Source organism: Mustelus asterias, chromosome 9, assembly GCF_964213995.1.
Source record: "Mustelus asterias chromosome 9, sMusAst1.hap1.1, whole genome shotgun sequence".
In the NCBI taxonomy this organism is placed as follows: domain Eukaryota; kingdom Metazoa; phylum Chordata; class Chondrichthyes; order Carcharhiniformes; family Triakidae; genus Mustelus; species Mustelus asterias.
Genome location: NC_135809.1, coordinates 39,290,344 through 39,304,393, shown reverse-complemented (window position 1 = coordinate 39,304,393; position 14,050 = coordinate 39,290,344). Strand labels below are relative to the sequence as shown.

The 14,050-nt window shown below is 48.5% G+C and overlaps 1 protein-coding gene across 1 annotated transcript in view; it reads left to right on the top strand.

Annotated features, from left to right (window-relative positions):
* Positions 1 to 1,764, top strand: part of LOC144499220 (cystine/glutamate transporter-like) — a 47,321-nt gene extending 45,557 nt beyond the window's left edge. The window contains exon 12 of the mRNA XM_078221338.1: positions 229 to 1,764. Coding sequence (XP_078077464.1) covers positions 229 to 293 — 65 coding nt within the window. The 3' untranslated portion in view covers positions 294 to 1,764. The remainder of the gene's footprint in view (positions 1 to 228) is intronic.
* The last annotated feature ends 12,286 nt before the right edge of the window (positions 1,765 to 14,050 follow it).

The window sequence follows — 14,050 nt, the reverse complement described above, 5'->3', positions numbered from 1 at the left end:
TCCAATGCCAAACCATTAGCCTACCCCATATCTGCAATCTATAAGATTTATCATTTAAAGAAGTAATTGGGCCCATTATTATTCCTTTTTGTGGTTACGCACATGGAAAGAATCATCATTAACTTTAACATCCTGCTGTTTATGAGATGAGATTGTTTTAAATATGTTTTAAAGTCTTTGACTTGTACTTGTGCACCGATATTAGAGTGTATCTGCTTGCTCTTTCAGATCATTTCACTGTCAAACTGCAGATTTTAATGGAGGTGGTGCAACAGGAGATTGTTACCTACTGAGAAAATGACAGAGGGAACTTGAATCCTTCTGCACACTCATGGTGGGATCATTGCAAGGGATCATCCACAAAGCACACATCCTGAGTGATAGATATGGTCAGTGTGTGAGAACTGCACTCTCACTTACCCTGTTACGTGAAATAGTAATTAATGAAATTCTGTTGTTAGCTTCACTAGTTCACTTCTTTCATGACTAATTCTCTGAATTGTATAATAAGAATACAGGTAGTGAGTAAACGAGGCTTAGTTGTCAATGATAAAAAAATTTAGAAACACATTTCAACAAACTGAAAGTATTAAAGAAAGAAAAATATACAATGTTACAGAGACAGAAATGGTGGCATATTATGTTTCTCAGAATTGTCATGTACAGCAGATTGCTGTGAAGTATAGTGATTGTTGATACGTATGCAAACTGATAAATTGGTTGAAAAAACTTGCTGGCTCAAAAATTGAGGCTGCAGTTTACTTAGAATTGTAGAATGGTTACAACACAAAAGGAGGCCATTCTCCCTGTCATGTCCATGCTGACCCTCTGCAAGAGCAACTCACCTGATTCCACTCCTTGCCATTTCCCTGTAGGCTCTGCAAATACTTTCTCCTCAGATAGTTAGCCAATTCTCTTCTAAAGGTTTCAATTGAATCTGCTGCTATCACACACTCAGGCAGTGCGTTACAGATTCTAACCACTCAGTGAGAAAGAACGTTTTTCCTCATATCGCTACTGTTTTTCCCTAATCACCTTAAATCTGTATTCTTGATCCTTATGCCAACGGAAACAGTTTAACTCTATTTATTCTGTAATCTCATGAATTTGAAAACCTCTATCAAATCTTCTTTTCTCCAAGGAGAACAACCCCACCTTCTCAAATCCATCCACATAACTGAAATTCCTCGTCCCTGGAACCATTCTCATGGAACATTTCTGCATCCTCTTTAATATTTTCACATCCTTCCCAAAGTTGGTGCCCAGACTGACTGGGGGGAAATGGCACCATAATGGTAACATCACCAGATTAGTAATGCAGAGGTCCAGCCTAATGCTCTGGGGACATGGGTTCATCTCCCACCATGGCAGCTGGTGGAATTTGAATTCAATTAATAAATCTGGAATATAAAGTTAGTCTCTGTAATGGTGACAATGACAACTATCGACAGTTGTAAAAATCCATTTGGTTCACGAATATCCTTTAGGGAAATCTGCCATCCTTACCCAATCTGGCCTATGTGATTCCAGATCTACAGTAAAGTAAAGTCTATTTATTAGTCACGAGTAAGGTTTACATTAACACTGCAATGAAGTTACTGTGAAATTCCCTTAGTCGCCACACTCCAGCGCCTGTTCAGGTCAATGTACTTAATCAGCAAGTCTTTCAGAATATGGGAGGAAATCGGAGTACCCGGAGGAAACCCATGCAGACTCGGGGAGAACATGCAAACTCCACACAGACAGTGACCCAAGCCAGGAATCGAACCCAGGTCCCTGGCGCTGTGAGGCAGCAGTGCTAACCATTGTGCTACCATGGCGCCAATGTGACCCTTAAGACAAAGACAGAACTACCTACTTCTCTGTGTTATGTATCTGCCCATCCCACCAGCCTGGTTATGTCCTTTTGAATTTCATCACCCTCCTCCTCACATTTCATAAAACATCCAAGTTTTTGCCATCTGCAAAATTTGAAATTGTGCCCTATACACTGAAGCTTAAGTTATTACTGAGCTCTGGAAACCCACTTTGTACCATCCTCCAATAAGACCACAATTCTCTGTTTCCTGTCACTCAGCCAATTTCATACCCCCCGGGCTGTATTTAATGACGGAAAAGTCAGGAATAAACTGATTCCCACTTTGGCAGCTTGCTCTGCAGGCATTTAACACTAGGAGGGGTATTAATTACCTTAAGGCTAAATTGTGCCCCCATCTGAGCAGGATGGTTTGAATTGGCCATTTATCCCAGCAGTGTTACTGAGAATGGTGCTTGCTGCTGGGACTGAATCAGTCTTCAACACCAAGGATCCAAAGCTGGAATGCGAGTGGGAGGGGTTACTGCAGGTCACAATGAAGATTGAGATGAATGGGGTGCGTGGCTGGTATAGAAAACTCAGTGAGGAGGGGAACTGAGCTGGGGGAAGGGATAAACACCTGCAGGGTCAGTAAGGTGGAACCCTACTCCCTACCCCCGCTTTGCCACCACCGACTCGCACAGAGAAGGCTACCAAGTTGGATACTTGGGCAAATTCTCGGAACATTAAAGGCGCGTTGAGCATCCCAGTGGCAGGCATCAGGAAGCCCTTTTTAGGCATTGACACGTCAGGCATGCTGATAAAATGACCAGTTCAACAGAATTAAAAAGTTGAAGTTAAAGTTCATTTATTAGTCACAAGTAGGCTTACATTAACATTGCAATAAAGTTACTGTGAAATTCCCCTAGTCACCACATTCCGGCGCCTGTTCAGTCAATGCACCTAACCAGCACGTCTTTCAGAATGTGGGAAGAAACCGGAGCACCCGGAAGAAACCCACGCAGACACAGGAGAATGTGCAAACTCCACACAGTGACCCAAGCTGGGAATTGAACCCGACTCCCTGGCGCTGTGAGGCAGCAGTGCTAACCACTGTGTCACCGTGCCACAGTAAGAAGTCTCACAACTCCAGGTTAAAGTCCAACAGGTTTATTTGGTAGCAAAAGCCACTAGCTTTCGGAGCGCTGCCCCTTCGTCAGGTGAGCGCTGCGAAAGCTAGTGGCTTTTGCTACCAAATAAACCTGGTGTTGTGAGACTTCTTACTGTGTTTACCCCAGTCCAACGCCAGCGTCTCCACATCATGATCACCATGCCATCCCAGTTCTCCCTTGCAATTGAGTTATCTATGAGTGAGAAATACATGCCTTCTGATTCATGACTGCATATTAAATGGCATGTACCAAGCGAGATAGACACCTTCCTGGAGTGAGTGGCTGTTATCTTGGCCTCTTTCAGGACCAGTTTTCTAGGGGAGGATTAAAGGGGAGGAGGTGCTCGCTGTCTTGAGGCAAATCAGAGTGGATAAATCCCCAGGACCGGACCGGGTATTCCCGCGGACCTTGAGGGAAGATCGTGTTGAACTTGCAGGGGCCCTGGCAGACATATTTAAAATGTCAGTATTCACGGGGGAGGTGCCGGATGATTGGAGAGTGGCTCATGTTGTTCCGTTGTTTAAAAAAGGTTCCAAAAGAAATCCGGGAAATTATAGGCCAGTAAGTTTGACGTCGGTGGTGGGCAAGTTATTGGAAGGTGTGATAAGGGATAGGATCTACAAATATTTGGATAGACAGGGACTTATTAAGGAGAGTCAACATGGCTTTGTGCGTGGTAGGTCATGTTTGACCAATCTATTAGAGTTGTTTAAGGAGGTTACCAGGAAAGTGGATGAAGGGAAGGCGGTGGATGTTGTCTACCTGGATTTCAGCAAGGCCTTTGACAAGGTCCCTCATGGGAGGTTAGTTAGGAAGGTTCAGTCGCTAGGTATACATGGGGAGGTAGTAAATTGGATTAGACACTGGCTCAATGGAAGAAGCCAGAGAGTGGTTGTGGAGAATTGCTTCTCTGAGTGGAGGCCTGTGACTAGTGGTGTGCTGCAGGGCTCGGTGTTGGGTCCATTGTTGTTTGTCATCTATATCAATGATCTGGATGATAATGTGGTAAATTGGATCAGCAAGTTTGCTGATGATACAAAGATTGGAGGTGTAGTGGACAGTGAGGAAGGTTTTCAAAGCTTGCAGAGGGATTTGGACCAACTAGAAAAATGGGCTGAAATATGGCAAATGGAATTTAACGCAGACAAGTGTGAGATATTGCACATTGGAAGGACAAACCAAAGTAGAACGTACAGGGTAAATGGTAGGACTCTGAAGAGTGCAGTTGAACAGAGGGATCTGGGAATACAGGTACAGAATTCCCTAAAAGTGACGTCACAGGTGGATAGGGTCGTAAAGAATGCCTTTGGTACATTGGCCTTTATAAATCGGAGTATCTAGTATAAAAGTTGGAGTGTTATGGTAAGGTTATATAAGGCATTGGTGAGGCCGAATTTGGAGTATTGTGTACAGTTTTGGTCACCTAGTTACAGGAAGGATGTAAATAAGGTTGAAAGAGTGCAGAGAAGGTTCACAAGGATGTTGCCGGGACTTGAGAAGCTGAGTTACAGAGAGAGATTGAATAGGTTGGGACTTTATTCCCTGGAGCGTAGAAGATTGAGGGGAGATTTGATAGAGGTGTATAAGATTTTGATGGGTATAGATAGAGTGAATGCAAGCAGGCTTTTTCCGCTGAGGCTAGGGGAGAAAAAAACCAGAGGGCATGGGTTAAGGGTGAAAAGAGAAAAGTTTAAAGGGAATATTAGGGGGGGCTTCTTCACGCAGAGAGTGGTGGGAGTGTGGAATGAGCTGCCGGATAAAGTGGTAAATGCGGGGTCACTTTTAACATTCAAGAAAAACTTGGACGGGTTCATGGATGAGAGGGGTGTGGAGGGATATGGTCCAAGTGCAGGTCAGTGGGACTAGGCAAAAAATGGTTCGGCACAGACAAGAAGGGCCAAAGGGCCTGTTTCTGAGCTGTAATTTTCTATGGTTCTATGGGTGGCTGTGATTGAATTTGGCTGGTGGTTATTCAAGGTGTGCGCAGTGTGACCAAGGGAAGGAGGATGGAGTCAACAAGGCAAGGGTCAAGGAGGCTGGACAAAGGAAGCAGGGTCAGTGGGAAAGGGTGGAACTGGGGCCAGATAAAGATGTAAGGTTCAGCAGGGCAAGGTGGGAGGATGTCTGGGGAAGGAAGCCAGACTGGCTGGCGAAGGATTATAGGGTAAGCGTATCATGAATGTGTTTGTCTTGTTCTTAGATGGTGGAGGGGCTTTCTGGGCAGTGAGTGTGAGAAAGAGATGAGTCTAAAGGGTGGGGTCACTGATGTCCAGGGTTAGGTTTTGAAGGTTTGAATGAAGGTACTTTGAAGCAGAGGAGACAGTGACAGCGAGGGGGCGGGGAAGGTTTGTGGGAGAGCGGGGAGGATTGCAGGCCGGGGATGGGGAGTTGAATCTGGTAAGGTGGTAGTTGCAGGGTCACGGATGGGTACTGGATGGTCCCTTGGGTGGGTGGTCACTAAGTCAGGGTACAGGTGTCCGCAAGAACAGGAGGGGTCAAGGTCTGGAGGGGCATGAGAACATTGATGGTTATGGGCTCGGGGGTGAGCAGGCATTTCACGAAAACTAATAATAGGGTCAAGGATAACTGGGGAGCGGAATGAGAATGTGGTGTTGGTGAAGGATGATGGGGCAAACTTGGTGGGTAATGGGAGGAGTCGTGAGTTGTTGAAGCATTTTAGAAAAGCAATGCGCACCAATTTTCTGATCAATAGGTCCAAACACAATCCTTCACTGATAGCCAACACTGAAAGTGGCAGGAGGATCTTTGCAAGTAGGAGGTGCTACTGGTGTTCCCACTAAAAGGATACCCCAATAATCATGGGCCAACTGGATGGAGAACCATACTCAGGTGTGTTCTCCTCTCTAAACTCAATCCCCCAAGACAACAATGTTCCTCCATGCCTCATTGATCTTATTCAAGTGTGATTCCAGCAAGGCCAGGAGCTGCAGTAAACTATGCATTGAAAGGCATCTCTTGGTGTCAAGAAAACTATGAAATTGTAATATTTTTCATTTGGCAATATTGTCATATTTTGTATGTACTGGAAGGCAAGCTGTTGGGGGTTTGTGAGAATGGTAATTGGAGTAAGAGGCAGGGTGACTGAAAATCTAGCTAACAATAAGAAGTGGTTTTAATATGGTAATGAGCCTAGAGAGACTTCAAACAGATGTCGACATAAGGCAATAACAGGAGTAGATATGAATGGGTTGTTCTTGTTCAAAGGAGATTATATACAAGTTATTAAAAAATGGGTGTAAGGAAGTAAAGCAGATAGGATCAGTTTACTCTTAAATCCTGAGCTAAAGTAAATAAATAAATTTAATCAATCTGGAAGAGAGCATTTTTAAAGTCACTGGGTGAGATACAGGAGAGATCAATGGGAAAGAATATACTTAAGGAGGTACTACAAGCTATGTGAGGGAATACCCACATAGATAGCCCAGCAGGCAGTGCGAATAGCCGGTCAGAACTCCCAAAAAGCAATGTGAACAAGACCAGACCTGAAGAACCAGCTGTAGTTACCCTCAGAGGCCACCCCAAGAGAAAACAAAGTCACTGTGTGGTAAACATTATTGGGATTCTATAGGTTTTAAAATCTATCAGAGATTGCTGAACAGAAAAGGGGAAGATTACCTCTGAGGGTAGTTAAGCTAAAATTTTTTGGAACTGTTTGAAGTATTGTTACTGTATGCATTCATTTCCATGTTTAAGTATAATTTTGTATTTTTCTTTATCCTTTAATAAACATTTTCTTTACTATAAAATCATCACAAGTAGTCAATCTTTTTATTCAAAACAATTCATCCAATTACAAATCAAAATACATCATAATTTCACAATAATAAATTATAATTTCACAATAAATTGTAAAACGACAAACCAATATAGCAAATGTAGATTATCTGTAACCATCCGGGACCCAGCCCCAGGGACCTAGACTTATTGGGTCAAGCCCTTGGGGCTATACCTGCCAGGGCCAAGCCCCAGGGGTCACAAACAATCCATCCAAAACATTACAGTTAAAGCACATTGTAAATTATCTGCAACCGTCCAGGGCTCAGTCCCCACAAGTTGTCAGGGACATCATTTCTGGATTTCAGAACCTCTCCTCACACTATACAAATTGCAAAAAACCATTTTGGCAGCTATTTCAAGTTTCCTTCTTGGATTCGAGCAGCTTGGCACTTACCATCAGCCATGCCATAACACTGTTGACTGAGACAGTGGCAGAGGGAAAGAGGGAGGTGACAACTCTGCAGCATCCAGGTGGGAGACAGTAACAATCTGCCTGTTTAGAATCTTGAGGGCTCCAGATTGATAGTCATGGCTGATAAATGGATGGGTGGCATGTCTAAAATGCAAAGGCAAATGTTAATAGGATCCATGCCATTTGGTGAAGTCAAAGCTAACACAGACCGTTTCTTTGCTGAGGGAAATTATTGCCTTTGTCCAGTGTCAACACATCTTGTCCACACCCAGTATCCCAGCTATTCCCTATTTTTATGTGTTCAAATACCCAACACCTGTTTTCCCATGCCATGTAATTGACATTAACAAGTATTAACATTGTAATTGATAAGACACTGACAGTAATGGTCTCTTGATTGTGTATAAGGGTGATGGAGGGAAGCTCAATGGTGTCTAGGGGGTAGAGAGCGGGTGGGATGGAGGCAAGGCTATCATTACCCTGATCAATGCAGCAGGTCTCCATGCACATGGAAGAATGGACAAGAGGACCACTCCAGGAGGAGCTTCACATGGTGGATACAGGATTTCCCATTGGCTGGAATGGTCAGGGATCGAAGAATATGCTGACTGGATAGATCTTTGCAATTTGTTCTCAGTTCACCTCAGCCCTTTACAATTAAGGCACAAAACACCTTGCCCTTCCACTGACTATTTTGTTCAGCTGAGGAGGAACGGGTACACAGTGTGGCCCAGGGCCAGGAGCAGCAATGACCAGAGCATTGGCAGCCAATGGCAAAAGAGCCTCAGGAAGTGCCGGACGCTGGTAACCAGGGACCAGAGTGACGGTGAGCGTTGGCCCAAAATAGGGTAAATCGCAGGCGCTGCAGATACCTGCAGATGAGTGAATGGCAATACCAGAGACACCTTAAGATGTCACAAGATATAGTTAGGCATATGTGTTGCTCGATGAAGGCCTGCATTCGCAATGACTGGGACACAATTTCATGCTGGTGGCATGAAAGGTGACAGTAACTTAAACTGTTTTGACAATGGCTCCTTCCTGGGACTGACTGAGGATCTGTATGGGATATCCCAGTCTGCTACATACAAGTGCCCTCCTGAAAACAGCACATGATTTTGTGAAGCTCTGTTTGGACCCTGAGAGCCAGACAGTCAGAGTTTTGTGTGTTGCTGCAATTGCAGGATTCTCACAAGTACCAGGAGCTTTTGACTGCACACATGTGGCATTGAGGGCTCCCTGGGAGCAGCCAGCTGCAACCATTAAAGGAAGGGTTTTCACTCACTAAACGTTTAGCGGGTATGTGATCACTCCAAGAAAATCCTTGGCAGACGGAGAGAGGGCGAGCTGAGGTGTCACTTCTGAGGATGAGGGAGGGTGTGGTGGACCTCAGTTGTGCCTTTGTCCTATATGGACCACCGTTGTGTGTGTTTGTCATACCTGGACACATCCCCTTCCAGTTTGGTTCCTCCCCTCAGCACCTAGTATAAAGGTGGCTGTCTCCTCCCCCTTGTTCAGTCCAGGTCTGTTAATTGTTGGGATCTGCTCCTGATTCTGTTGTGAATAAAAGCCTACACTTATATTGGCATATCGGTAGTCTTTCGCCTTATTGATAGCGCATCAATTTTATTCACAACAGTTACTAGTATGGAGCAGTTTCTAAAACCCGACAAGTTAGCATTAGACCCTCAAGAGGTTGGAGCCTCTGATAAATTTGATCATTGGTTGGACTGCTTCGAAGCATTCGTCGACACCGCTACGGCCATCGACACCGACGCTGCTAAACTCCACGTGCTCCGCGCCCGGGTAAGCGAAACTGTCTATGGAATCTTCCGGGACGCTGCTACTTACGCGGACGCTATCGAACTCCTAAAAGGGCAGTTCCGAAAGAGCCCTAACGTTTACGCCAGACACCTCCTAACTACCCGCAAACAGCAGCCAGGAGAATCGTGCGCCCAATTTCTGCGTGCCCTGCGAGTCCTCGCCCGAGCATGCGACTGTAAGGCTGTTTCAGCAGCTCAGAACACGGAGGATCTGATCCGCGACGCCTACGTTGCGGGCATTGAGTCTACATACATCCAGCAGCGTCTGCTGGAACAAGATGACCTAGACCTCCGGAAAACGGCCACGATGGCTGAAACGTTAGAAGCAGCCTCCCATAATCTCGGGTCTTACCTTGGATCCCGTTCCACCGACGGCTCCACTGCGACGGCTGCTCCAGCAGGGCCCAAATGTTACTTTTGTGGCCTCCCTAAGCACCCTCGGCGTCACTGCCCGGCAAAGGACGCGATTTGCTCCGGATGCGGTAAGCTAGGCCACTTTGTTAAAGTCTGCAGAGCAAAGCCGCTTCTGAAGACTCGTGGAGCCATGTGTGCTCCGAGGGCGCGGCCATCTTTGATGCAGGCGGCGGCTGCGCGCGAATCGCCATCTTGGATGCGGTCACCGGAAGTGCGGGAATCGCCATCTTTGATGCGGTCACCGGAAGTGCGGGAGTCGCCATCTTTGAGACTGGCATCAAGGCAAGCTGAGCAGGAAGCTTCAACCGTGACGTCATCAGACGGCGACGAAGATGGATTCTTCTTTAATTCAACAGTGGCATCGATTTGCCTGGACCAGTCGCAGCCACATCAACTCTCCAAGTCCATAATGGAGATCAAGGTAAATGGTTATGCAGAAAACTGCCTGTTTGACTGTGGGAGCACGGAAAGTTTTATACACCCTCGCACAGTGCGTCAATATGCCCTTCCCGTGCGACCCTGGAGCCAGACCATCTCCATGGCCTCGAATTCTCACTCAGTGGAGGTCCTCGGGTGCTGCTTGGTGACGCTGACAGTACAGGGCACAGTCTACGAGCGTTTTCGGCTCCTCGTGCTGCCGCGACTCTGCGCAGCTGTACTGCTGGGGTTAGATTTCCTCAGCCATCATAGAAGCGTCATCCTGCAGTACGATGGCCCTTATCCCCCGCTCTCCGTCTGCAAGGCGCCGTCACGGCAGCGCCCCTCGCGCACCACCTGCAGTCTCTCGACCCTCAAGATCACCCCCCCCCCCGTTATTTGATAACCTCACCCCGGATTGTAGGCCTATAGCCACCAAGAGTAGGCGCTATAGTGCGGATGACCGGGCCTTCATTCGGTCCGAGGTACAACGTTTGCTCCAGGAAGGGATTATCCAGGCCAGCACCAGCCCCTGGAGGGCGCAAGTGGTCGTAGTTAAATCGGGGGAGAAACACCGCATGGTGATTGACTACAGCCAGACCATAAACAGGTATACCCAACTAGATGCATATCCTCTTCCCCGTATCGCGGACATAGTCAACCACATCGCGCACTATAGGGTTTTCTCAACGATCGATTTGAAATCGGCTTACCACCAGCTCCCTATCCGCTCGGAGGATCGCCCATACACTGCCTTTGAGGCGGATGGCCGCCTCTACCAGTTCCTCCGAGTCCCCTTTGGTGTCACCAATGGGGTCTCAGTCTTCCAACGGGCCATGGATCAAATGGTGGACCAGCACGGACTACGGGCCACTTTCCCGTATCTGGATAACGTCACCATCTGCGGCCATGACCTGCAGGACCATGATGCCAACCTACAAAAATTCCTTCGTACGGCCACTCTCCTGAACCTCACATACAATGAGGCGAAGTGTGTTTTCCGGACACGCCGCCTCGCCATCCTTGGGTACGTGATAGAAAATGGTGTCCTTGGCCCCGACCCAGCCCGTATGCGTCCCCTTATGCAGCTTCCCCTCCCTACTACCCTCAAAGCACTGAGGAGATGCCTGGGCTTCTTCTCCTATTATGCCCAGTGGGTTCCCCGTTACGCAGATAAAGCCCGTCCGCTCCTAAAATCGACCTCTTTTCCCCTGGCGGAGGAGGCCTGTCGGGCCTTCGATGACATCAAAGCGGACATCGCGAAGGCCGCGATGCACGCTGTGGACGAATCCATCCCATTCCAAGTGGAAAGTGATGCGTCTGACTTTGCCCTCGCTGCCACCCTTAACCAGAGGGGCCGTCCGGTGGCCTTCTTTTCCCGGACCTTACAAGGCCCTGAGATTCGACACTCCTCGGTCGAGAAGGAGGCCCAGGCCATCGTGGAAGCCGTCCGGCACTGGCGCCATTATCTCGCGGGCCAACGATTCACCTTAATTACGGACCAGCGGTCAGTTGCCTTCCTGTTTAACACCAGGCAAAAGGGCAAGATTAAGAATGACAAGATCTTGCGGTGGAGGATTGAGCTCTCCACCTACAGATATGACATCATGTACCGGCCTGGGAAGCTCAATGAGCCCCCAGACGCCCTGTCCCGTGGATCATGTGCCAGTGCCCAACTAGACCAGCTACAGTCCCTCCATAACGACCTCTGTCACCCGGGTGTCACCAGATTTTTCCATTTTGTCAAGTCCCGTAACCTGCCCTTCTCCCTTGAGGAAGTCCGGACGATTACCAGGCAATGCAGGGTCTGCGCTGAGTGCAAACCGCAGTTCTACCGGCCAGGTAGGGCGCACCTTGTAAAGGCCACTCGCGCGTTCGAGCGCCTTAGCGTAGATTTTAAAGGCCCCCTCCCCTCCTCTAACCGCAATGTTTATTTCCTGAATATCATTGACGAATACTCACGTTTCCCTTTTGCCTTCCCCTGCTCGGACATGACCACGGCTACAGTGATTCGGACCCTGAACAAGCTCTTCACCCTGTTCGGCTTCCCAGCCTATATTCATAGCGACCGTGGGTCCTCTTTCATGAGTGACGAGCTGAGGCAGTACCTGCTCGCCAAAGGCGTTGCCTCCAGCCGCACCACTAGCTATAACCCCAGGGGCAATGGTCAAGTAGAGCGGGAGAACGCAACCGTCTGGAAGGCCGTTCTATTAGCGTTACGGTCTAGGGGCCTTCCAGTCAGCCGTTGGCAAGACGTCCTTCCGGACGCATTACATTCCATTAGGTCACTCTTGTGCACAGCGACCAATACGACCCCTCACGAGCGGATGTTTTCATTTCCCAGGAAGTCCTCCTCGGGTACTTCGCTCCCGGATTGGCTGATGTCCCCGGGACCCGTCCTGCTTCGGAAGCATGTCCGGACCCATAAGGCAGATCCCTTGGTCGAGGAGGTCCAATTGCTCCATGCTAATCCCCAATATGCTTATGTAGCGTACCCTGATGGGCGGGAGGACACGGTTTCTGTCCGTGACTTGGCACCCGCGGGTGCCCCGGAGGTCACCACGTCCTTCCGCCCCACGGTCCCTGGTGTCGTCCATTCGGAGACTGCTACGCCTCTTCCTCCCTCAGTCCCTGTCTCCAATGTAGTGCGCCCAGAGCCTGTTGCAGCCCCCCACCCCCCAGCTCCGGTTCCCACTGTTCCCCATACGCCACCAGGGCCACTGCTCATTCCTCTCGCCCCTATGTACAGCTCACTTGAGTCGCCGGAGCCGTCGCCACGCAGTACCCGACGACTGGACGGGACGACGGATCGGTCCGCTTCACACCACCCAGCGCCTTCTCTCGACGCTCACTGTACGGAGCCTGGGCCGACATCGCTCCCGGCTCGGTCGACTCTGCGACCTGCACTACGACGATCGCGACGACGGATCAAGCCACCGGTTCGTCTGGACTTGTGATATTGTTTCCGCTTCACCCCCGTGTTGTTTTTTAAAAGGAAGGGGTGAATGTGGTGGACCTCAGTTGTGCCTTTGTCCTATATGGACCACCGTTGTGTGTGTTTGTCATACCTGGACACATCCCCTTCCAGTTTGGTTCCTCCCCTCAGCACCTAGTATAAAGGTGGCTGTCTCCTCCCCCTTGTTCAGTCCAGGTCTGTTAATTGTTGGGATCTGCTCCTGATTCTGTTGTGAATAAAAGCCTACACTTATATTGGCATATCGGTAGTCTTTCGCCTTATTGATAGCGCATCAGAGGGGAAGGAGGTGGTGATGACCAGGGTCAGGATGTTGTAGGTGCACAGACATCGGCATGCTGCAATGTGACAGACAGACAAACGTGACCATCCAATCACTGACAAATTATAGGTCGACCCCCACCCCTCCCCCCCCCCCTCCCCCCCCCCAAATCCCTTCTTTCTCCCCTCTCCTGAGAAGATGAGTGTAGGGCTCCACGAAAGGTAAATCCACCTCTGCCCTCTTCTCTTCCCCCCTCTCTTCTCCCATTTCACCCTCTTTTTCTTCCCCATCCCTCCTTGTTGTGTTGCCCTTCTCCTTCCTCCTACTCTCTTCCCCTTCCTCTATTCCTCTTCCCCTTCTCTTCCTGTCTCCTTTCTTCCCACACCCCCCTCTTTGTGCCCCTTCTCTTCCTGCTCACTTGCTGCCCTTTCCCGTCATTCTGCCCTACTTCCTGACCCATCTTGCCCTCTCTTCTTTCCCCTTCCTCCCCCTCATCCAACCTGTTGCTCCTTTCACCCTTCTTGCCTCCTTATACCCCCACTCCTACACCACTTTCTCTTCTTCCCCACTTCCCTTCCTGCCCCTTGTCCTGCCCCTCAACCTCTTCCTGCTTGCCTCTCCATCTTCCTTCCCCCTTTCTTCCCCACTCTCCTAGCCCCTGTCTCCTGTCTCCGCCCCCCCCCCCTCTCCCTTGCTGAAGGTACAGGGTGCCTCGAAGAGGAAATGTTGAGGAGACGCATTAATGGTGAGAGATGATTGCAATACAACATTAGCATTAAACTGAACTGAGGATTTGACATTCTTTGTACATGAGGTCAGTATCTGGATAGACATGGTTAGTGTGGGAGTATTTTGTAAACCTTTTAGTAGAATTGTGAACTCAATGTCAACAATTCAAGCCACACACTCAGAATAGTTTCACAGCACAATTTGATAGGTCAGAATTTTCAGTTCCTGTCTGGTCAAAGTTCAGTTTTGATCAC